Genomic DNA, 26,418 nt, shown 5'->3' with positions numbered 1-26,418 from the left:
ACACGTTGACACTCATCCCCAGAAGAGTATGGACGCAGCCTAAAGTATAATTTACATGACTCCCTGAATTGGATGAAATTGTCACTACCCCCGGAAGGGCCATGGGCAATGAGCGCTTCCATTGTGGAAATACTCATCCCTACATATTCAACTGCATTGCTGTACTCAGGATAGCAATACAGTTGAATGCTGCAATGGGGCATGGGAATGATGTCCCCCTGGCCCACTGTTTCCACTAATATGCTTTAGTTCTTGTTCCTGTAGCCTATCAGAGGCCGGTGTCCTCATTATCACGCTGCCTGAGCTGGGCTGCATAGAGCTCAGGGCACAGACCAGAAGACATCTGTGTCTTGTACTGCATTGCTGATAGCAGAATGGAGGTAAGTATTTGAGTTCATCATTTTTTTTTTCAGCATGGTATTGGGCCACAATGGGGTGGGGGTCATTATTTTGTAACTGGAGAAAGCACTGTCGGGACATTGCAGATGTAAAAAAATGAGTATTTTTGTACTGGCACACATTATAAAGGGGCCACTATGGACACATTGATTCCACTAGGGGCACTAAAAGGGGGTGGTTCTTTGTACTGACACGTTATAAGGGAACATTTTTTGTAATGGCACACATTCTAAGGTGGCCACTATAGGGACATTTGTTCTACATGAGGCACTAAAAGTTTTTTTTGTACTGGCACACATCATAAGGGAGCATTTTTGTATTGGCACACACAAGATGGTATATTTATGTACTGCCACACATTATAAGGGAGCATTTTTGTACTGGCACACATTGCAAGAGAGAATAATTTTACTGGCAAACATTATAAGGAGTAATTTTTCCGTACTGCCACACATTATAAGGGGTCATTTTTTGTATTGCCACACATTATAAGGGGGTATTTTTTAGGCACACATTATAGGGGAGTTATTACTAATGGGGCATTATTACTTCTGGGTGCAAAATAAGGGACATTATTACTATTGGGTGCACTGTTACCACATAGTGCACTCTGGCAGATAATTATTACTATTGGTGGGACTTTTGGGTGGACTGCTACATTGGGAGGCGCCCTGGCACAGTATCAACTTAGCACAATTGTTTTTGGAGGACACTATGTTTACGGCACTATAAGTTTCAGAGACACTATTTGCTGGGCACGAGTATTTTCAGGGGGATTATCTGTTTCTGCAGTATAGTATTGGGAAGTGGGCACAGTATTAGGGGTGGCAGGATGGGGTGTTCAGAAGGTGGGGAGGAGGATGGAAATGTATTTGTCAAACTCTGCAGAGACATGAGATGACTGAAAGAAAACATCATGGCAGTCTGGTGTGAATTGAGAAGATAAAGAAAGGGAACATCTACATCATAGGAGACATCACTGGATGTTAGGCTACTTTCACATCTGCGCTTTCTCTTTCTGCTATTGAGATCCGTTACAGGATTTCAATAGCGGGGGAAAACGCTTTAGTTTTATGCCCATTCATTGTCAACGGGGAAAAAACTGAACTGAAGAGAATGGAGTGCACCAGAATGCTTTCCGTTCTGTTTCATTGCATTCACATGACGCACACAAAAGTGCTGCAAGCAGCGTTTCTGAGTGCGTCCTGGGATTCGGAGCAAGACGTATACGTCATGACTCACAATCAGGGGCGGATTGGCCATAGACCTTACAGGGAAATTTCCAGGTAGGCCGATGCCCAGGGGCCCGGCCAGTGGAAGTTTTTGGGGATGTAGTTTGTGCTGCTGGCAGTATTTTGTGATGGACTGTGGTATTTGGCTCTGTTGGGGTGGTATAATGTCCCACAATATGGTATTGCTGGCCTTGCCTTCCATCAATTTGGACCTAACTACAAAACGAGGCCACTTTTAGCATTTTTTCCAGGGCTGCTTTAAGTTCCAAGTCCGCCCCTGCTCACAATGGTGACGGATCAGTTTTCTTTGACACAAAAGAAAACGGATTCGCCCCCCGTTGGCCTACATGGCGGATCCAGCAAAAACGCAGATGTAAAAGTATCCTAAGGCCTCTTTTACACGGGTGTCATGTTTTTTGCCTGGATAATATCCCTATGCGTCACTATGCTACCTGTGCTACCAAAAATTTCATCTATGGCATTAGGTGCCCATGTAGCATGTGGTACATTGGATAGACTAAAAGAGAAATCAGGATTCGTTTAAATAAGCCAAGATCAATTATTAAACGTTATTGTGAAGCACAATCTAAAGGAATGAAAGCAAAAGAAAATAAGCAGAATGAAGTGACATTGTTTTGATATGGGACATAAATAGAATGAGTTAGGGAGGATAATATTAGAAATTGTCATGAAACAGAGAAAGATAACAAATGGAAACTTGCAACATGAAACTAGATAGATTATAAAAATGGAAACAGTAAAACCAAAGGGGTTAAACGAAATATGTAGCTTCAAAGAGTAACTAACCTTTATTATTGGACTTTTTTTTTATTGATTTTGCAATTTTACTAAAGATATTCCCCCCTAAGGGTCCATTCACACGTCCGCAATATCGTTCTGCATTTTGCGAACGGAATTGCGGACCCATTCATCCCTATGGGGCAGCACGATGTGCTGCCCGGACACGGAATTGCGGGTCCGCACTTCCGCTCCACAAAAAAATAGAACATGTCCTATTCTTGTCTGCAATTGCGGACAAGAACAGGCATATTCTATTAGTGCCGGCAATGTGCGGTCCGCAAAATGCGGAACGCATATTGCCGCTTTTTGTGTTTTGTGGATCCGCAAAAAACGTTGCGGACGTGTGAATGGAGCCTAAAGCGAAGATTTCCTGCGCGCTTTGAATTAATTATTCTCCACATTTTTCAGCGGTGTACAGCGTACGGACTGTGCACTTTGTCAATGGATGCGCGGAGAATGGAGTATGGGCAGGAGCACACATTGCTGCTCCTGCCTGTGCCCTCTGAAGTTTACTAAATGCTGGCATAGCACAGGGGTACTCTGTAACCATGTGCTATGGCAGGATTAGCTGAGCGGAGAGGCTCCTGCCTGTGCCTGCTTCGCTAAGCTAAAAGCTTACACGTAGGAATGCAAAATCAATAAATAAAGTACGTTAGAAAAATTATTTTTAGGGCATTTGGAACATTTAAAAAAAACTTGATTCAAAGTTTAGTTACTCTATAGTATTTGTAAACATTTGTTTCTATGCCGGTATGTATGCATGTTATGTATGGCAATATTTAAACGCCAATAGAGTAACGCAACGAGCTGTGCAGATTTAAGGATCAGGGTCACATCCCACTAGTACGCATGAATATGGGGGCGTGACACCTGAAACGTTGCGCAGTACGGGATAGGAACCAGCTCCACGTTCTCAATAAAAGGAGGCCTGCGAGTCGATGCTGCCTGGATATATAATAATAGTTTGAAAGTACAAAAGTACTTCAGGAATTGTGAGTATTATTTTTTTGCCCACTAAACAACTGTAAACTGTGACACGTCTTGCTTGTTATATCGTGATTGTGAAGTGGAGTGAAGTGAGGCTCTGAAAGCAGACAGTGATTACCACTCCACTTGGGAGCCACATATACACTACTCACAAAAAGTTAGGGATGATTGGCTTGTGGGTAAAATTTCAGGATAAACCTAAAATGTAAGGTTTATGATGGTTATACGATGAGGCATCAGACCTCCAACCCGTGAATATTTCCCTTTGCAGTAAATATCCTATTTGTACTGGCCAGTAGAAATCAGCTACCCAGACTCAACTCAGGTAGCCAATATCTTAAGTCTTTAATCCACAGCACATACAGTACAGATCAAAAGTTTGGACACACCTTCTCATTCAAAGAGTTTTCTTTATTTTCATGACTATGAAAATTGTAGATTCACACGGAAGGCATCAAAACTATGAATTAACACATGTGGAATTATATACATAACAAAAAAGTGTGAAACAACAGAAAATATGTCATATTCTAGGTTCTTCAAAGTAGCCACCTTTTGCTTTGATTACTGCTTTGCACACTCTTGGAATTCTCTTGATGAGCTTCAAGAGGTAGTCACCTGAAATGGTTTTCACTTCACAGGTGTGCCCTGTCAGGTTTAATAAGTGGGATTCCTTGCCTTATAAATGGGGTTGGGACCATCAGTTGCGTTGTGGAGAAGTCAGGTGGATACACAGCTGATAGTCCTACTGAATAGACTGTTAGAATTTGTATTATGGCAAGAAAAAAGCAGCTAAGTAAAGAAAAACGAGTGGCCATCATTACTTTAAGAAATGAAGGTCAGTCAGTCCGAAAAATTGGGAAAACTTTGAAAGTGTCCCCAAGTGCAGTCACAAAAAACATCAAGCGCTACAAAGAAACTGGCTCACATGCGGACCGCCCCAGGAAAGGAAGACCAAGAGTCACCTCTGCTGCAGAGGATTCATCCGAGTCACCAGCCTCAGAAATCGCAGGTTAACAGCAGCTCAGATTAGAGACCAGGTCAATGCCACACAGAGTTCTAGCAGCAGACACATCTCTAGAACAACTGTTAAGAGGAGACTGTGTGAATCAGACCTTCATGGTAGAATATCTGCTAGGAAAGCACTGCTAAGGACAGGCAACAAGCAGAAGAGACTTGTTTGGGCTAAAGAACACAAGGAATGGACATTAGACCAGTGGAAATCTGTGCTTTGGTCTGATGAGTCCAAATTTGAGATCTTTGGTTCCAACCACCGTGTCTTTGTGCAACGCAGAAAAGGTGAACGGATGGACTCTACATGCCTGGTTCCCACCGTGAAGCATGGAGGAGGAGGTAAGATGGTGTGGGGGTGCTTTGCTGGTGACACTGTTGGGGATTTCTTCAAAATTGAAGGCATACTGAACCAGCATGGCTACCACAGCATCTTGCAGTGGCATGCTATTCCATCCGGTTTGCGTTTAGTTGGACCATCATTTATTTTTCAACAGGACAATGACCCTAAACACACCTCCAGGCTGTGTAAGGGCTATTTGACCATGAAGAAGAGTTATGGGGTGCTACGCCAGATGACCTGGCCTCCACAATCACCGGACCTGAACCCAATCGAGATGGTTTGGGGTGAGCTGGACCGTAGAGTGAAGGCAAAAGGGCCAACAAGTGCTAAGCATCTCCGGGAACTCCTTCAAGACTGTTGAAAGACCATTTCAGGTGACTACCTCTTGAAGCTCATCAAGAGAATGCCAAGAGTGTGCAAAGCAGTAATCAAAGCAAAAGGTGGCTACTTTGAAGAACCTAGAATTCGCCTTTTTGATCACTTGGTGTTGCACGGTGAGCTCTGTGTATACAGCGATCTAGAAGGCAGGGACACCTGGGAACTGTCCCTGCCTTCTCTAAGGGTTGCCCTGCTGTCACTGACAGTGGGAAACCCGATCAGCAGCTGCACGATTGGCATGCAGCTGCAATCTCTGAATGGACGTTTTTATTTAACGTGCGGGCGGGAGGTGGTTAAACTCTATAGGACTGTGAGAGAGATCTCCGGTAGTCTGATAGAGTTGAATAGATCAGCAGACATGCGTGCCACTCAATTCAAAGATTGGAAAACAGCCAATCCCCATAATTATCTACTATCCTTTGGACAGGGGATAAGTTCTTCTAATGGGACAATTAATTAAAGGGGTTGTCTGGCCTAGGAGTCAACAACCCCAATAGTCCTAGTATGTGCCCAATAATGTGCCCAATAAAAAGAAAATAACACACCTGTCTGCAGTCCTGCTATGTTTGCGGCCACTTCCAGCCCCTGCTGGACCAGTAGTGGTTTGATCCCGGCCCTTTGTAGCCAATCACTGGTTTCAGTGGTCACATGAGCTAGAATGGCATGTCACTGCTAGTCATGTGCTAGTGACATGATGTTCTTGCACATGTGACCACTGAGGCCAGTGATTGGTCACAGAAGTCACGGGGCCAAGCCACTTCTGGAATGAGGCAGCGAAGTTGTGTGTATCGGGCACTCTGGAACCTGGTTGGAAATCCTGCAAACTCCGACATTTCAGTCAGAATACCAAGTCTCTGGTGTATAGGTGGACACTTCACTTCTGCAGATCAGGGCAGTGGAGGTGATGTGGGCCAGAACTATTTGTTTCCCTGGAGCACTCACAAACTCCTGAATCCACTTTATCTGTGCATGCACCAGGGAGATGGTCAGTTCTAGCCATGTCTACAGAAGCTCCTCCATCATGGCTTGTAGAAGTGATGTTCTCTTCTATGTACCAGATTAGAAGATGCAGGTTACATAAACACAAGGACCAATGTCTGCCCACACTGAATGATGGGCAGCGTCCACAGCCCCTCAAAGAAGCCAGCTCAACTACTAAACAAACCTACACAATAAGGCGCTGAGTCTCAAATGGCTGTAAAAATCATAATAATATTTATAAAAATACATATAATCAATATATTAAAAACATCACCATAAAAGTGCGGCATACGACTGAGGGACAGAGTAGAAGTGCTTTCAATGAAGAGGGGAATATGGTCACTATATAGCATTCAATTACCAAATAGTAGGCACAGATGAAGGTGTTCGCTGAAACGCGTGTCCGGGTGTGCGGTCCTTCTGAAGTGACTCCTCCACTTATGGGTATGTAATTATGTGTTTTGTATTTGCAATCTCTTAGTGAGAGGGGTCCAATGTTTTTTGTTTAGATACACACGTGTCTGGACGGTTACATAATATCTTTGTTACTATGTGCCTACTATTTGGTGAATGAATGCTATATAGTGACCATGTTCCCCTCTTCATTGAAAGCACTTCTACTCTGTCCCATGCCGTATGGTGATGTTTTCCATCTCTTTTTTAATATATTGATTATATGTATTTAATAAGGATTATTATCATTTTTACAGCCATTTGAGACCCAGTGTCTTATTGTGTAGGTTTCTTCTATGTACCAGCCTGGAAATCTGGTATTCTGACTGATGAAGGTGAAGTTTGGCATTTGTATGATTTCTAATTGGGTTCCAGAGTAGCCATCGGAAACTTTCTTCTGCAGGTAAGGTAGGATTAAAGGGAATCTGTCACCAGTTTTGTGAGGTCGAAGCTAAGAGAAGCATAAACTACCTACAGATCCCCACAGCAGAACCCTTGGTCCATTTTTTCATTGACTCATTTTGTTAAATTCTTGTATTGAACAGTTCCGATGCATAATGATGAGTCCTGAATATTCACAAGCTCCTGCTGTTAAGACCTCATGCACGCGGCCATTGGGCGGCTGTCGGTGGGTAGGTAATCCACGGCTGCCGGCCGTGTGCACCATGCATCACGGATACGGCCCCTTTCACTTGAATGGGTCCACAATTCCGGAGATGCGGAACGGAGTCACAGAACGGAACAGAGTAAGCACTACGGAGTGCTTCTGTGGTGTTTCTTTCCGCTGTTCCGCACCGCAAATAAATAGGACATGTCCTATTTTCTCGCAGTGCGGACAGACTACGCACCCATTCAAGTTGAATGGGTCTGGCCCGCTGCACGGATGTTGCCCATGCATTGGGGACCCCAATTGCGGTCCCCAATGTACGGAACGGCTGTGTGCATGCGGCCTAATTCAGTTGGGGAAAAAACTGTCAATCAGTGGCAGGAGGTGGAGAAAGCCAGGAGATGATGAATATCAGGACTCATCGGCATGCGCTGGAGCTGTTAGAACCTAGAGGCGCAAGACTGGTGACACATTCCCTTTAAGGTGGGCTGATGGTCCCTTTAATAATATTGACCCTAGGCCTATAGAAAATGGACAGTGGAGAGGTTTACCACTAAGGAGACTACAGCAATGGCTGACTGGAATTCTATGCACTTCACAGCTGAAGGCCCTGCATTTTCTAGGAGACATAAGGCAGGGCTTTTGCACATGAGGCATCCGGCCGCCATGGTGTTTACATGCACTCCCTCAGCCATCTCCTAGCCCCGCCCCCGGTCTGGTCGCCGGCGAGCTGACGTCACTGCACCGCCCCTCCCACTGCTCCCTCGGCCTTGGCGTCGCTCGTCTCTCAGTAACCAGCCGCGGTTCAACATGGCGGCCGGCGTCTGTGTGTGCTGAACGGCAGCGCTGTTGTTTTCCTCCTCCCTCCGCCATTCTCCGCGCACACGGCGGCAGGGAGCGTTCACTGTGCCTCCACGACCCCCTGACGCTCCCCTTCCCCGGCTGCTGCATGTCTGCAGCTGAAAGGGGGCGTTTTACTGATAATTTCTTCACCTGTCTCTGCAGCACCATCAAGTACCTGACCTACTTCAGGTCCAGGAAGAAATCTCTCCAGTACTGCAAGATCAAAGACCCCAAACTGGAGGAGATGGACGAGCAGAGCGTGGAGGTGAGAGGGGGAGGGGCGGGGATTGACAGGTGTCAGTCCATGTGATGTGTGCAGGACCATGGCTGCAGCAGGACTGGGCCATGGCTGGATCGGGAGAAACATGGCCTCACTGGGTGGTAGGATTTGGATGCCCAGGGGGCACACAGAGCCCTGCATGTTCGGTGCCAAGTAGGATCCTATGCAGGTTTTTGACTTGGCGCATTGTATGGAAGTAGTTTTTAGAACAACCTCTTTGGAAAATCTTTTTGCATGAGCACACTGGGATTGAGATTTTTGCTATGCTGAGCTCCGCTGAGATTAAAGGGGTTATCCAAAGTCTAAAATGTGCCCCCCTCCCAATGCCCAGGCCCCTCATATAGTTACTTACCCTGCTCCCCAGCACCCGCGTTGCTCCTGATCACCGCACGGCCACCACTGCATCTTGCCAGCTGTGAGAAGATCAGGAGCAGCACTGGTGCCAGGGAGCTAGGTAAGTATAATCTTTGAGGGGTCTGGGCATTGGGGGGCATGTTTTAGACTTTGGGTAACCCCGTTAAGGCCTGATGCACACAACCATATGTATTTTGCGGTCTTTTTTTTTTGGGGGGGGGGGGGGGGGATTCCGACCCATTGACTTAACTGGGTCCGTGGTCCACATTTTGCGGCCAAGAATAGGACATGTTATATCTGTTTACAAAGGGGATACAGATGCCAGCAGCACATGGATGACATCTGGGTGCTGCCCATATTTTATGAAGACCTATAACTATGAACGGGTCCGCAAAAAAGGCGGATAGGATACGGATGCAAAGTACACTTGTGTGTATGAGGCTTAATAGAACAAACTCTGCAGCCAATAGGGAATGTTTATCTTAAAGGATTCTTTAGGCCTCATGCACACAGACGTTTTTTTTGTGGTCTGCAAAAACGGTTTCCGTTGTTCCGTGATCCGTATCCGTTTTTTCTTCCGTGGGTCTTTCTTGATTTTTGGAGGATCCATGGACATGAAAAATGAAAAAAAAAATCTAAGTCAAGTTTGCCTTTGAAATGATAGGAAAAAACGGACATGGATCACGGACGCGGATGACAATCTTGTGTGCATCCGTGATTTTTCACGGACCCATTGACTTGAATGGGTCCGTGAACCGTTGGCCGTGAAAAAAATAGGACAGGTCCTATTTTTTTCAAGGACTGGAAACACGGATTACGGACGCGGATGCCAAACGGTGCATTTTCCGATTTTTATTTTTTTTTTCCACAGACCCATTGAAAGTCAACGGGTCCGCGGAAAAAAACTGAAAACGGAACAACGGCCGCGGATGCACACAACGGTCGTGTGCATGAGGCCTTACAGTTTGAGTAAGCATGCCCTGCCCCCGGAGCTAGTAATGGCAGATATTGAGGGTCATTTATGAACATTTTCTATGTCTTTTTGGTGTAAAATAGTTGCATGACAACTTTTTTGGGACTTTTTAAATGCCCTTGCGCGATATTTGTTGTATGGGCGTTTTTAGGCCACGTTAAACACATAGGCGATGTGGGGTCAGGAGCCTGGCCCAGCAAATTTACTAATTTTATGACAGGTAAAAAGCCAAAAATCTATGCCAGTCAGTGGCTGGAATACATTTTCTAGCAAGTGCAAGGACTACCAACGATGCACCTAATTTATGACATGGATGCTTATAATCTACAGTTAATGATGTATAAGGTCTCATGCACATGAACGTGCACGGGCATCATCTGTGCGGCTGCCGCAGATGGCTGCAGACCATTCAACTTGATATGTTCTATTTCTTATATATATTTTTTTTTAGTACGGAGACACGGACAGAAACCCCACGGAAGCACTCCGTGCCTCCATTCTGTGATGCGGTGCACATGGCCGGTGCCCATGTATTGCGGACCTGTTGTTTGCAGGCTGCAGTAGGGGCACAGCTGGGGAACGGCCATGTACACGAGCCCTAAGGCTAAGACTACATGGCGCGATACAGGCCGCAGCGGGCTGTAATTAAACCAATGAAGACCACTCTGTTTAGTCAGTCTGCACTGTATTGAAGGTGCCGTGCGGCCACTAATGATGGTGACTGCGGTGATGACATCTTCATTAGTTTAATTAGCGCCTGTACGTCCGCAAAGTCCTTGACCGTAGTGTGGTGACGTTGCAACCGCGACACGACTGCCGTGTGGTCGTTCCATAGTTGATCTGGGGTTGGATTTGTTGGACCTTTGTCTTTTTCTCATCCTGTGTGACTATAACCTGAAAATCGCATGCTTTTCCTGGTATCACTACAATGGCACTGGGATGTTGCTTCGAATTACCGCAGAAGCCAACATTTGGCAAAAGTGAGTGGCTGGTCTGAAATTGGCATTGCAGAGAGTACCCTGGTTTAGGGGCTTATGTGCCCATACATGGGGTTTCCCCCTCTTCATTCGCCACACTGCTGTGCAGGGTTTGGTATGTCGCTGGATTACTTGCTCATCCATCAGTAGAGTCGATCTATCTATAATGTCTAAGGCTACTTTCACACTAGCATTTCTATTTTCCGGTATTGAGATCCGTCATAGTCATAGGGTCTCGATACTGGAAAAAAAACGCTTCCGTTTTGTCTTCATTTATTGTCAATGGGGCCAAACATAACAGAACGGAATTCTCCAAAATGCATTCTGTTCTCATACCAGAGAGCAAACAGCAGCATGCTGCGGTTTGCTTTTCGTCCTGGGATGCGTAGAAAAACGGATCCGTCATGACCCACAATGCAAGTCAATGGGGACGGATCCGTTTTCTCTGACACAATAGAAAACTGATCCGTCCCCCATTGACTTTCAATGGAATTAATGACGGATTCGTCTTGGCTATGTTAAAGATAATACAAACGGATCCGTTCATAACAGATGCAGACGGTTGTATTATCAGTAACGGAAGCGGTTTTACAGATCCATGAGGGATCCAGCAAAAACGCTGGTGTGAAAGTAGCCTAAGGGCTCTTTCACACTTGCGTTCTTTTCTTCCGGCATAGAGTTCCGTCGTCGGGGCTCTATGCCGGAAGAATCCTGATCAGTTTTATCCCCATGCATTCTGAATGGAGAGAAATCCGTTCAGGATGTCTTCAGTTCCGGACCGGAACGTTTTTGGGCCGGAGAAAATATCGCAGCATGCTGCGCTTTTTGCTCCGGCCAAAAATCCTGAACACTTGCCGCAAGGCTGGTTCCGGAATTAATGCCCATTGAAAGGCATTTATCCGGATCCGGCCTTAAGCTAAACGTCGTTTCGGCGCATTGCCGGATCCGACGTTTAGCTTTTTCTGAATGGTTACCATGGCTGCCGGGACGCTGAAGTCCTGGCAGCCATGGTAGAGTGTAGTGGGGAGCAGTATACTTGCCGTCCGTGCGGCTCCCGGGGCGCTCCAGAGTGACGTCAGGGCGCCCCACGCGGATGGATGACGTGATCGCATGGCACGTCATCCTTGCGCACGGGGCGCTCTGACATCATTCTGGAGCGCCCCGGGAGCCGCACGGATGGTAAGTATACCACTCCCCCGCTCCCCACTACTACTATGGCAACCAGGACTTTAATAGCGTCCTGGCTGCCATAGTAACACTGAACGCATTTTGAAGACGGATCCGTCTTCAAATGCTTTCAGTTCACTTGCGTTTTTCCGGATCCGGCGTGTAATTCCGGCAAGTGGAGTACACGACGGATCCGGACAACGCAAGTGTGAAAGAGGCCTTAATTTGTAAAATGACACGTGGCATAATATATGTGGCAGTCTTTATCCCTGTTCCTGCCCGGCTAGAAGTGTGATGTGCCGTCGCCTTGCACGTCTGTGGTGATATGTGCAGGAGCGGCACATGACCGCTGGCACTACTCATGAATCCCCCACAAATTCCCAACAGAGCTTGCCGAGTTCTGGATGATCAGTCAGAAGTGTTCAACAGTGTGAACTGGTGTGACAGATGTATCAGACCAGTGGTGTAAATGGCAGTGCTCTCCCTATCGCGGCTCAGGGGGGCGCGTCCGTGCTCTCCCTATCGCGGCTCAGGGGGGCGCGTCCGTGCTCTCCCTATCGCGGCTCAGGGGGGGCGCGTCCGTGCTCTCCCTATCGCGGCTCAGGGGGGGCGCGTCCGTGCTCTCCCTATCGCGGCTCAGGGGGGGCGCGTCCGTGCTCTCCCTATCGCGGCTCAGGGGGGGCGCGTCCGTGCTCTCCCTATCGCGGCTCAGGGGGGGGCGCGTCCGTGCTCTCCCTATCGCGGCTCAGGGGGGGCGCGTCCGTGCTCTCCCTATCGCGGCTCAGGGGGGGCGCGTCCGTGCTCTCCCTATCGCGGCTCAGGGGGGGCGCGTCCGTGCTCTCCCTATCGCGGCTCAGGGGGGGCGCGTCCGTGCTCTCCCTATCGCGGCTCAGGGGGGGCGCGTCCGTGCTCTCCCTATCGCGGCTCAGGGGGGGCGCGTCCGTGCTCTCCCTATCGCGGCTCAGGGGGGGCGCGTCCGTGCTCTCCCTATCGCGGCTCAGGGGGGGCGCGTCCGTGCTCTCCCTATCGCGGCTCAGGGGGGGCGCGTCCGTGCTCTCCCTATCGCGGCTCAGGGGGGGCGCGTCCGTGCTCTCCCTATCGCGGCTCAGGGGGGCAGTTGAAAGATGAAACTGAGGATGTGCGGCCATCTTAGTGAGCAGGTGAAAGAAATTAAGTGGCACTATACAGATGTCATTGACTAACTCAGTAGCTATAATGAATTTTTAATTACATGCAATTACCAAAGTATTCAGATCCAGGTGCTGGTTTGAAAACTGTAGAATATTTTTCATGGGACAACATTCTGTATTCATAGTGCCAATGCTCCCGTGTACTAAGGAGGGCAAGCACCCCTAAGGCATGCATCCTTAGCCTTTGCTAGCCTGTATAATGCTAGTGTATATGTTTTTTTCTAGATGCTTTCTGCAGGTTTCGGGCCATTTTCCGGTGCATGACTATTACTCATATTTTTAAATCACTAATGCCGGCACAGACTTCAGATGATAAGTCAGTTCCACAAGTTCCAATATTAATTGGTTCTGGGACGAGCATTGTAAATTAAAGGGATTCTGTCATAAGATTTTACCCCTATAACCTAAACATATGCCCATGTCTGTACTAATAACATAAATCCTAAGCTGGCCTTACTAAACCTGCTTGTGGCTCTATTAGCCCAAAAACAGGTTTTTATAACCCTTGAATCACCTACCCAAGGTGCTCAAGGGGATGTCCGTTAATACAGGGTGCCCGGCCGCACCCATCGCAGTCTGGTGCCCAGCGCTGCCTTCCCTGTCTACAGTGCCGCCTTCCTCACCCCAGCGCCGCCTCTGCAATCCTCCCGTCCCTCTGCCGTACTAATAGAGCCACAAGCAGGTTTAGTAAGGCCAGCTTAGGATTTATGTTATTAGTACGGACATGGGCATATGTTTAGGTTATAGGGGTAAAATCTCATGACAGAATCCCTTTAAAACTACTTGAGAGTGTAAAGTATGGAAATCTAGTCATTGGGTCACAAGCCCCCAAAATGTCACCCAGTTTGCAGTGTATAAACAGACTCTAAGGGCTCATTCACACGAATGTAAGGGCTCAGTGCCCGTATTGCGGTCAGCCAACAAACATCTTGACTTGAATGGGTCCACGATCTTCAAAATACAGCAAAACACAGGACATGTCCTATATTTTGCAGAGCGGAGGTACGGATCGGAAGCCTACAAAAACGCTCCCAAGTGCCTCCGTGGGTTTTTAGGTCCCTGCTTCCGCACTGCAAAAGATAGGACATGGCCTGTATTTTGAGGATCTTGGACCCATTCAAGTCAATGCATCCGCATTCACAGCACAGAGTGGACATGGCCGGTGCCCGTTTATTGTGGACTGCTATTTGTGCTCCTCAGCATGGGCACAGAACCCTTAATAAACTTGAATTTCTTGAGACTGTCATGTCATGGCAGTTTGCAAGGTGACCCCCTTTGCTTTTATTAGTTATTCACATTATACACGTTTGTTTCCATGGTTATGACCACTGTGCAATCCATCAGCGGTGGTCTTGCTTGCACACTATAGGAAAAAGTGCCAGCCTCTCTGGCGACCATGACCGTGTGCTTGTGCTTTTTCCTGTAGTTTGCAAGCGCGACCGCCGTTGCTGGAATGCAGGGTGGCCGTAACCATGGAAACGACAAGTGTATAATGTGTTTGATAAATTAATCCTGCCAACAAGGGAAGCAATATGGACTATCGCTGTACATTAGTAAGTGCCTTGTATTAACTTAAATGCCACTTACTGAAGTGAGAGGACCCCTTTAGTGAGCTCTATTTTACAGTCCAGGATGGATCTGTTTGTGTAGTGGTTTGAACCATCAGGTTTTCATAAATCATTATGATGTCGCTTGCCGACTTCACAGGAGCAATGTTCGGTCCAGGAAATGCTGCTCCCACGCGGACGTGTTTCCCTGACTAAATCCGCTCGTCTGAAACTGGCCTTGGTAACGCTCGGCGATATGACCTAAGGGTTGCCAAGTTGGACAATAGCTGTGTGCTGTGTTGTAAACACACATGTGGTCCCCAGAGCCCAGTGACTTGTACACACGAGGATGTGAACATGTAATTACACGCCATTACCTTATCCTCAGGCGGTCACCATGTTGCCGAAAGCTGTAAGTTGTGGACACTTGTAGGCTGGTTTTATGACCCATGTTTTGCTGAGGTGGTCACATTTGTGGGGTTTTAACGGCTTGTTTATGTGTGTGTTGTTGGCCAAAAACACTGCAGCCAGATGTCTCATTAAAGGGTCACTGAGCTATCAAAATAGTTTTGATATGTCATAGCGACATTTTTATCAAAGGTTTTGATTGGTGGTGAGACTGCTGAGAGCCCCACCCCAGAACGAGGAGAGAGAAGTGCTCGGATAGCCAGGGCTGTGGACTCGCTAGGTAATTGCTCCGACTCCACAGCCCTGTGGATAGCACACTCTCGGACAGGCTCAAGAGAAAGTGTATGGGACCGTCCTGATTCTATCTCCTACAATAAGGAGAGGGCATTCACTATGTGAGCGCTTCTCTCTCTCTCCTCGTTCTAGTGATCGATCAAGGTCTCAGCACTGATCAAAATCTTTGCTATGTTGCTATGGCACAACATGTTTTGTGAAAGCTCATTCACACTTTAAAGTTTCTAGTAATGTAGAAAACGACATAGAAAGCATTTAGGTTTGTGCTGCTTTTTTGGGTCTGTTTTTTTTTCTCCAAAATGCATCATGGGTATTGCATGTTTTGTTGTTAGAAGAAGGGGTACTAGCTGCTCCCGCAGAAAGTGGGCCAGACCCTGCATGTCCCGCTGTCAACTGTATCTGCGTCCCAGTGGTGAAGCAGGGAGCATCATTTACTGCATAGGTGGCACTAAGGTGGCATTTTGTTGTGAGGCGATTCATTAAGGGGCATCATACTGTGTGGGGAGGCCCTAACGGGGCATCATACTCTGGGAGGGGGTTCTAAAGGAAATTCATTACTATCTAGGGGGCACTAAGGGGCATCACTATTGTGTAGTGATACTAAGGGGGGATTGTGTAAGATTAAAGGCGTACACTGGTCTTGTACCTGCTTACATTTCTTTATTTTTTGTGGCTTTGACCATCACCCAACGGCAGACCCAGGTATGTGGACCTTTTAAAAAGTACTTTAGTACCCCTGTGCTATGATGTTCTCGCACATTCAAGAGTACTGATTACACCTTCCAAGCCCACATTCTATGCCTGCTTCTAATGAGCTAGTGGAGGGTTCGTGTCCATGTCCTGGGTGAGTTCCTTATGCTCTCGCGGCCTAGAGGCCCTTTTACACAGGCCCTACCAAGGTTCATTCCTAATCACATAAACGTGCCCAGCGATCAGCTCACAAGCGAGTGTATGATCTTTGATACAGGCATAAAAATTATCCTTTTTTAGTAGAAAATTTCCACTTGTAAAGATGTACTTGGTGAGAGGAGGGTTTTGAGTGAACAATCGCAAGAATGATTGTTTGTTCAAACCCCTCTCAATAAGTGAAAATGAAAGTACGGTAGACAACCCTCGGTTAACATACTATTTACTTTGATTGTTACTCGTTATAGTCCATTTGTCTACCCCAGGGATGCTCAACCTGCGGCCCTCCAGCTGTTTCACTACAACTCCAAGCATGCCTGGACAACCTACAGCTATCAGCCTACAGCAGGGCATGGTGAGAGTTGTAGTTTTACAACAGCTGGAGGCCGCAGGTTGAGCATGCCTGGTCTACCCAATCAGTTGGGGCTACATGGTGATGTGTCGGACAATATTTGCATCAAATTTCAGCCATTTGTTTAAATTTAAAACTGCCGCTGCTCTTAGACTGTTAATGGCAGGGTCCTCAAACTTTGCACAGTGAGTCACTGGAGGACTGGGGTTAAAATTCTGAAAAGTGGGTGGGGCCAAACACAGCCAATCGTATTTATTTGATTGATTTAAGTGGGAAAAATTAAAAATGCTGCCATTCTCACATTATTGATGTCATGGACCTCAAATATCACAAATGTGGTCATTGGGTGTTTCCACTTCAAAGTTAGAAAAAGTGGGCGGAGCCACCAACAACTAATCAAGTTTCACTCGTTGATTTTGATTAGAAAGCAATAAAACTGCTGACATTTTTACACGTTAAATGCCATAATTCCCAAACCTTAAAGTGTTAGTAACTGGGTGACTGTGGTTCACAATAACTATTATCACAGTTTAACCCCTTTAGGACTCAGCCCTATTTCACCTTAAGGACTTGGCCATTTTTTGCAAATCTGATCAGTGGTAAAATGAAGGTTCAAAAAAATTCATTTTTATTTATAAAAAAAATACCAAATTTACCAAAAATTTGTAAAAAATTGCAATTTCAATTTCTCTACTTCTATAATACATAGTAATGCCTACAAAAATAGTTATTACTTTACATTCCCTATATGTCTACTTCATGTTTGGATTTTAGGGGATGTTACAAGGCTTAGAGGTTTAGAAGAAAATCTTGAAATTTTCAAAAACCCACATTTTCCATAGCATCATCACGACGGCATACAAGGAGATTGACCCCTGACCTCTGTAGGGGCAGGAACAGAGAAAGGTTAAATACCCTCCTCCCACCACCAACACCAGTGTTTCCTGTCCCTACAGAGGACAGGGCAGAGAAAGGTCTCCCTGTATGCAGGGAGATGAAGCTAAGGAAATGGAATCTTTCTGTTGGTTGTTACCTTAGAAAATCGCCGGCATCCTGCATGGCGTCCCCCTGCCCTCCCGCTGTCCAGTGCTAACGCTGGACAGGGGTTCAGGGCTCTATCTTGTCCCGGTTTTCCGGGGCCTGTTCCCTGGCGCAGACTCCCTCCTGGCCTATTAAGGCGGCAGCTGGGTGCGCGCCGGTGCATGGGGCGCATGTTGATGACGTCACGGCCGGCGACCCGGAAGTGACGTTAGCGGCGGCAGCGTGGGGCCTGGCTTAAAACCGAGGCCTGAACTCTGGTAAACGCTCCCAGGATCGGTCCCCACTGGTGCGGAACCCTTGCCTGCAGAAGAGGACAACCATGTCGGTATCGGAGCGGTCCCCTAGAGCTAAGCCACTGGCAGTGCTTCCAACCGTGAGTCCTCTTCGGGGGTATTATATGAGCGGGTCAGGGAGTCTGTTGATCCCCCTCTCCTGCGGTAATAATGTGAAGGGGGGGAGAGAGAGAGTGAGGCACTTGTTTCCATGCTCCAAGCGGCTGCGGCAAGGAGCTTGCTTTTGCCCATTCAGTACAAGAAGAAATGTTTGGGGGCCTAAGAGTTAAGAAGACCCGGGTGTTTCCCATCAATGAAAGTATTAGGGATATGATCCTTGATGAGTGGGCAGACCCAGAAAGACGGCTGGGAGTCCCGGCGGCGTTCAAAAATAGGTTGCTATTTGATCCAGAGGAGTCTAAAATTTTCTATGAAATTCCCAAGATCGATGTACAGGTTGCCAAAGTGAACAAGAAAACGTCCCTTCCATTTGAGGATGCTTCCCAACTTAAAGATTCGATGGATCGTAAGGCGGACAGTCTTCTCAGGAAATCCTGGGAGGCGTCCATGTTTAATGTTAAAACCAATATTGCGGCTACCTCAGTCGCCAGATCCATGTATCTTCCTGGCGGATGCCTCTGCCGAATCAGTCCGATTCTCCGCCAGAGATGCGGCGCTCTCCAATGCAGCCAGAAGAGCCCTCTGGATGAAGTGCTGGTCGGGGGACAAGACGTCTAAGTTAAAGCTTTGTTCCATACCCTTTTCTGGAGAATATGTGTTTGGCCCGGCGCTAGATAAAATTCTAGAGAAGGCCGCGGACAAGAAGGGGTTTCCGGAAGATCGCCCCTCCAAACGCCGGTATCCTTTTCACCCCTCCTCGGGTCAGGAAAAAAGCTACAGGGGGAAAGGGAAATCAGGGCGTTGGAGCTATCCAAAAGGGGGAAGAGGAGGAGGCCAATCCTTCTCCCACCAAAAATCTTCAGATACGCAATGACGCCGGAGTGGGGGGGGGGAAGACTCTCAAAATTCCTAGGGTCATGGGAATCTATCTCCCAGAACCCCTGGATTTCCAAGGTAGTCGGTGCAGGCTATCAAATAGAGTGGTCTTCAAGACCCCCAAACAAATTTTCACTGACACTGTTCCAAACGAACCTTTGGCAAGGAGTCCAGAAACTTCATCAAATGAATGTAATCTCACCGGTCCCGCCTCTAGAAAGAGGCAAGGGTTTCTATTCAACTCTATTTCTAATCAGGAAAAAAGAAGGTACCTTTTGGACGATCATAAACCTGAAACCACTAAACAGGTTCATTCGTTATCAGAAATTCAGGATGGAGACCCTAACATCTACAATCCCTCTGCTAAGCAAAGACGTCTTCATGTGTACAATAGACCTGCGAGACGCTTATTACCACATTCCCATTTACACCAACTCACAGAGTTTTCTCCGGTTTGCAATCCAGGATATATCAGGGAACGTCCATCACTACCAGTTCAGAGCCCTTCCCTTCGGGATTTCATCAGCCCCCGAGAATATTTACCAAAGTAGTGGTAGAGATGGTCGCCTTCGCCTGAAGAAAGGGACTCATGATAATCCCCTATTTGGACGATTTCCTTCTGATCAGCGAAAGTCTCAGCCAAATTAATTCGAATCTGAGGTTCTTTCTCTCCATCCTAGACGACCTGGGGTGGATCGTAAACAAGGAAAAGTCCGTCCTCACCCCCTCAAGGGAAATTCGATTCTTGGGTATGATCCTAGACTCGCGAAAGCAAGCGGTATTCCTACCTCGAGACAAAATATCAGTTCTCCAACAAAAGACCAGGTCCTTCCAGAAAAGAAGATCTTGCTCTATCAGAGAGGCGATGAGTATGCTGGGCCTGCTAACATCTTGTATTCCGGCAGTTCCCTGGTGTCAAATACACTTCAGACCCCTTCAGTCCTGGATCCTGAGTGTCTGGAACAGGTGTCAATCCTCTCTAGATCGTCAAGTAAGCCCACCAACTCGGATTATACAGTCCCTAAATTGGTGGAAAAACCACGGGAACTTATCCCGGGGAAGTCCCTGGCAGAAGACTCCCCAGATTCAGGTAATAACAGACGCAAGTCTGTCCGGCTGGGGCGCAAAGGTGGGGGATTGTATGTTCCAGGGCACTTGGCCAGATTCAATCAAATCCCAGTCATTAAATTTCAGGGAACTGAGAGCAGTCTGGGAAGCATTGAAGGTAGCAGAGGAAATGTTGTGTCATCATCACATAAAAGTTCTATCGGACAACACTACAGCCGTTGCCTACCTCTCCCATCAGGGGGGAACACGGTCCGTAACCCTACAGGCACTGACAACAAAGATCTTTGCTTGGGCAGAACAGAAGGTGGCCTCTATATCGGCAGTTCACCTGAAGGGAATACTAAATCAGGAAGCAGATTTTCTCAGCCGCCACAGGATCGATCATACAGAATGGTCTCTAAGTCTAGAAATTTTCGGGCTAGTAGTAAGAAAATGTAGGATGCCCGACGTGGATCTGTTTGCCACCAGGGCAAACTCAAAAGTGGAAACATTCTGTTCCCTAAACCCCAGGGACAGACCTCATGCCTTTAGACGCCTTCGCCATCCGTTGGCATTGGAATCTGTGCTATGCCTTCCCTCCACTTCCTCTAATTCCGAAGGTGGTACAAAAAATTCTCCAGGACAAGGCCACGGTGATTGTGATCGCTCCCCTGTGGCGAAAGAGAAGTTGGTTCTCATCTCTACAGTATCCATGGCCCCTTCCTGTGCGGGGGGATCTACTCCAGCAGGGTCCAGTTCTACACCCAAACCCGCAGTTTCCAAAATTGGGAGCTTGGATCCTGAGTCCCAAACCCTGAAACTTCAGGGCCTGTCAGACGAAGTTATTGCTACTCTGAAAGCCTCTAGAAAGAAGGTAACGTCAGCAATCTACCTTAAGATCTGGAAACGTTTTTGTTCCTGCAGTGGGGATGAATCGCCACACTTACATAAACCCAACATCCAAAGAATACTGGATTTCCTACAGCAAGGTCTAGACCTGGGACTTAGACCCTCTACCTTGAAGGTCCAGATCTCAACCCTGGGTTGTTTTTTTGGCCAAGATATAGCCGGCCATCGTTGGATCAAAAGATTCATTAAGGCAGCGACGAGGCTCGCCCAACGATCACCGCCCGTGTCCCTTCCTGGGTTCTGAACATCGTTCTTACAGGCCTTACTTTACCACCCTTTGAACCCATGTCTGACTGTCCAATAAAATTATGGTCCTTGAAAACGGCCTTCTTAATTGCAATAACTTCGGCCTGCAGAGTAGGAGAATTACAAGCCCTATCAATCAGGGAACCCTACCTCCGTATTCTAGATGATAGAATAATTCTCCATCTGGATCCTGGATTTCTCCCCAAAGTTGTATCCAATTTTCATCGGAGCCAGGAAGTTACCCTACCTTCCTTTTGCCAACACCCCTCTAATGACAAAGAATCCGCATTTCACTCTGGACGTTAGACGGGCAGTCCTAAATTATATCGCTGTGACGGAAAAGTTTAGGAAATCTGACAACTTACTAGTTCTCTTTGGAGGAAGATTTAAGGGCCAAAAAGCCTCCCGGTCCTCTATAGCTAGATGGCTCAAAGAAGCCATTAGTCTTTGTTACCAAATACAAAATCTTACATGTCCAGTCCACATTAGGGCCCATTCCACTCGGGCCATGTCATCCTGTCAGGCTGAGAGCTGGGGCTGATCTGGAGGAAATCTGTCGTGCTGCCACTTGGTCCAGCATTCATACCTTTTTATAAAGCACTATCGCCTGGATCTTTCCAGATCATCTGATCTGTCCTTTGGGCAGAAAGTCCTCCAGGCTGTAGCCCCCCCTTAACTGATATATTTTTTATATCTCCTTGTATGCCGTCGTGATGATGCTATGGAAAAACCGGAATTGGTCTTACCGGTAATTCTGTTTCCATGAGATCATCACGACGGCACGTTATTCCCTCCCCATGATTTAAATCATTTGACCTACTGGGTCTCTAGAAGGTATGGAGTAATACCTTTTTTCACTGTTTTCCACCACCGGGTTGCTCTGTGTGATTTTGGAAACACTGGTGTTGGTGGTGGGTATTTAACCTTTCTCTGTTCCTGCCCCTACAGGGGTCAATCTCCTTGTATGCCGTCGTGATGATCTCATTCCGGTAAGACTAATTCCGTTTTTTTTTTTTTTTTACTTTTGTTTTTGACCCAGACCCACTTGGTTCTTGAAGATCCAGTGGGTCTGATTTCTGTATAATACAGTACAGTACACTATATAGTGTATTGTACTGTATTTTACTTACATTTTGGCTGAACAGATCTATGCCTTTAGCACATATCTGTTCAGCACCATGGACAGCAGGATGCCTGAGAAGGCATCCTGTTGCCATGAGAACCTTCCCCGTCTGCCACAACTGAGCAGACAAGGGGAAGGAGGGGGGCTCCCTCCCTCTAGGACCCCATCCTGTCTGGGGGCTGCAAAGGCACAGCAGCCCCCCCGATGGGAGAGGGAGGGAGCTCCCTGACTGTTAACCCTTTCCATACAGTGGTTCGTATGGACCGTGGTATGGAAAGGGATAAACGGCTGACATCACAGCACGATGTCAGCCGTTTATACCAGAGTGTCAGCAATGTGCTGACACTCTGGTATACCCACTGGACACTAATGGCCAGCACTTGGGGATACTTTCAAAGTTTTCCAAATTTTTCGGACTGACTGACTTTCTTTTTTTAAAGTAATGATGGCCACTCGTTTTTCTTTACTTGGCTGCTTTTTTCTTGCCATAATACAAATTCTAACAGTCTATTCAGTAGTACTATCAGCTGTGTATCCACCTGACTTCTCCACAACGCAACTGATGGTCCCACCCCCATTTATATGGCAAGAAATCACACTTATTAAACCTGACAGGGCACACCTGTGAAGTGAAAACCATTTCAGGTGACTACCTCTTGAAGCTCATCAAGAGAATGCCAAGAGTGTGCAAAGCAGTAATCAAAGCAAAAGGTGGCTACTTTGAAGAACCTAGAATATGACATATTTTCAGTTGTTTCACACTTTTCTGTTATGTATATAATTCCACATGTGTTAATTCATAGTTTTGATGCCTTCAGTGTAAGGCCTCATGCACACGACCGTTGTGTGCATCCGTAGCCGTTGTGCAGTTTTCCGTTATTTTTTTCGCGGACCCATTGACTCTTAATGGGTCCGTGGAAAAATCGGAAAATGCACCGTTTTGCAGCCGAGACCGTGATCCGTGTATCCTGTCCGTCAAAAAACATGACCTGTCCTATTTTTTTAACGGACAACGGTTCACGGACCCATTCAAGTCAATGGGTCCATGAAAGAACACGGATGCACACAAGATTGGCATCCGTGTCCGTGATCCGTGGCCGTAGTTTACTTTCATACAGACGGATCCGAAGATCCGTCTGCATAAAAGCTTTTTCAGAGCTGAATTTTCACTTCGTGAAAACTCAGATCCGACAGTATATTCTAACTCTGAGGCGTTCCCATAGTGATGGGGATGCTTCTAGTTAGAATATACAACGAACTGTGTACATGACTGCCCCCTGCTGCCTGGCAGCACCCGATCTCTTACAGGGGGCTGTGATCCGTACAATTAACCCCTCAGGTGCTGCACCCCCCCCCCCCCCCTCCCCAGTTTGAATATCATTGGTGGCCAGTGTGCGGCCTCCCCCGGGCCCCCCCTCCCTCTATTGCATTATTAACATTGGTGGCAGTGTGCGGCCTCCCCCCCTCTATTGCATTATTAACATTGGTGGCAGTGTGTGGCCTCCCCCGCCCCCCCCCCCCCCCTCCCTCCCTCTATTGCATTATTAACATTGGTGGCAGTGTGCGGATCCGATGGTATAAAAGAGACTCCAGACTTTACATTGAAAGTCAATGGTGACTGATCCGTTTGCAATTGCACCATATTGTGTCAACGTCAAGCGGATTCGTCCCCATTGACTTGCATTGTAATTCAGGACGGATCCGTTTGGCTCCGCACGGCCAGGCGGACAAGGAAGACCCACGGACGAAAAAACTGTCACGGATCACGGACCTACGGACCCCGTTTTTGTGGACCGTAACAAAAAAACGGTCGTGTGCATGAGGCTTGAATCTACAATTTTCATAGTCAAAGAAAGCTCTTTGAATGAGAAGGTATGTCCAAACTTATGTCCAAACTTTTGGTCTGTACTGTACATCCAGTGACGTCTCCTATGATGTAGACTTTCTCTTTCCTCATCTGCTCCATTTGACCCAGACCTCCATGACAAATTTTTCTCGTCTCTGCAGAGTTTTAGATATGTTTAGATTTCTCAATTTTTCCATCAACCTACCCACCTTTTCAATACAATTCCTTGGTTCTCGACAATGTCATCCTGCTGCCACTGTGCCTCTTGCCATGCTCTCCTTCCTGCTAATAATGTGGGCATAACCCTCCCCCCCCCCCCCCCCCCCAAAAAAAAAACAACTAATACCTATGTCTCGATCGCCAACATTTACGATGTAGACCGCAACCTCTTCTGGTCTACGGCCTAGAATGGTGAGACACAGGTGGCTAGACTCACACACGTCACTGTGCTGTGTCCCGGCAAAGGCAGGCGTGATGTTGTCGCACCCATCTGCAGCGGGATTTACTACCTCATAGGCCTCAGGCCTTCTAGACCTGAAGCCTGAGGTCTATGAGGGAGATTAGTGAGATGGGGAACTATCGGCGCCCGTGCCTCGCCACTGTATTCAACTGCAGAGCAGTCGCAAATGGTGACAAAGCTAAAAAGTTTTGTCGCCATTTGCAATTTTTCTGTCTTATTGGCGACCATTTTGTTCGCCATCTGGAGCACTGACACTGTAATCAGCTAGTCAACAGAGAACACCTGAAAATGTTTCCCAAGCCTTTAAATGGTTTCTCGGTCTGGTTCAGTAGGCTACACAATCATGGGGAAGACTGCTGACTGGACAGTTATCCAGCAGATAGTCAATGACACCCTCCACAAGGAGGGTAAGCCACAAAAGGACATTGCTGAAGAAGCTGGCTGTTAACAGAATGCTGTATCCAAGCATATTAATAAAAAGTTGAACAGAAGGAAAAAGTATGGTAGAAAATGGTGCACAAGCAACAGGGATAACCACAGCCGTTAAAGGATTTTCAAGAGAAGGCCATTCAAGAATTTGTGGGAGATTCACAAAGAGTGGAATGTGGTTGGAATCGGTACTTGAAGAGCCACCACGCACAAATGTATCCAGGACATGGGCTATAAACTGTTGCATACCTTGTGTCAAGCCACTCATGACCCATATACTACGTCAGAAGCGTCTTACCTGGGCTAAGGAGATACATGAAAAGTTAGTGGTAACCCAGCACGGCCACTACACTCTGAGCTGAGCTAAGGGCTCCATTCAAAGTGGCAGTTCCGGCAAGTACAGGGAACAGCTCATCAGTGGGGGGGGGGGGGGGGGTACCTGGTGTTGATTACAAATGTATTATGTTTGCACACATAATTAATTAATGGAGAAAATGCAAATCTTCATAGTAACCTATCCTCTCTAACAAGTCCAACTAAATATGATCTGCTGACGTTTCTTTCCATTGTTTTATATAGGGCATAGCGGAGGTTTTCAGATGTTTCATCTGTATGGAAAAGCTAAGAGATGCCCGCCTCTGTCCACACTGCTCCAAACTCTGCTGCTTTAGCTGTATTCGGGTAAGTACTACCTATTACTGGGTTATCCTACACTTCCAGTTTGTTTCTTATTCTCTTATTTCAAATTATATTACAGATCATACTATGCTTTTTTTTTATACCCCTTCAAGACCCTGCGATTTTATTTTATATTTTTTTTTTTTTTTTTTATTTTTTTTTTTTTCACTCCCTGCCTTCCCGGAGCAAAAAAATAAATAAAAAAGGGGGGAAATTGAAAAAAAAAATAAAACAAAAAACATAAAACTATGTTGTAAAACTGACCTGTTACTTCCATTGTCTGGGTCAGAATGATTACTGCAATACCACATTTGTATCGCTTTTCTTGTGTTTTGATATTTCCTAATGGGTAAAGGCGTTGTACCATAAACAACTATTCATTCTAAATTTGATTTTCATCAGTTGCTCTGTCTAGATCCTATTTCTTCTTGGATAGTCGTCCCCCCCCCCCCCCCCCCAGATTTACCTCATTTGCAGTTTTCTCTTATCCCCCATGCTTGAATTCTAGTTTTGGATTTGTCATGTGTCTGCCTTAGAGCAGTGAGACGTGTCCTGACCTCAGCAGGACTTCACACCCCTTGTTCTTACCAATGACACTTGTGAGTCCTACATTGCAAGGCTCCAATGCAGGACGTAATCTACAGCAACTAAATGTTAGAACAGATTTGCCCCAGGGTGTGATGGTAGGCTAATGACTTCACAATGTGGCAGTTTTGGCAAATGGTTGTATTTGGGAAAAGTGACACAACCGTGTTATCTGTTTGGTGGGATACATGTATATTAGTGGTACAACCCCTTTAATTCCAAACCTGTTGAAACATTTTTTTTTAGCCATTGATTTAAAAGTTGTAAATCTTAACCTTCGCCTTTTTTTTTTTTTTTTCTCTA

At 46.7% G+C, this 26,418-nt stretch overlaps 1 protein-coding gene across 2 annotated transcripts in view; it reads left to right on the top strand.

The window, feature by feature from the left end:
* The first annotated feature begins 7,977 nt into the window (after positions 1–7,977).
* TRIM37 (tripartite motif containing 37) overlaps positions 7,978–26,418 on the top strand; it is a 105,719-nt gene continuing 87,278 nt past the window's right edge. For both annotated transcript variants that reach the window (XM_044284924.1, XM_044284923.1), the window contains exons 1-2: positions 7,978–8,300; positions 25,432–25,533. In XM_044284924.1, the coding sequence (XP_044140859.1) occupies positions 8,142–8,300; positions 25,432–25,533 (261 nt within the window). In that variant the 5' untranslated portion in view covers positions 7,978–8,141. The remainder of the gene's footprint in view (positions 8,301–25,431; positions 25,534–26,418) is intronic.

The sequence above is a fragment of the Bufo gargarizans genome, chromosome 3 (assembly GCF_014858855.1).
Source record: "Bufo gargarizans isolate SCDJY-AF-19 chromosome 3, ASM1485885v1, whole genome shotgun sequence".
NCBI classification, from domain to species: domain Eukaryota; kingdom Metazoa; phylum Chordata; class Amphibia; order Anura; family Bufonidae; genus Bufo; species Bufo gargarizans.
Note: the sequence above shows the minus strand (reverse complement) of the source record. Positions and strands in the feature narration are given on the sequence as shown.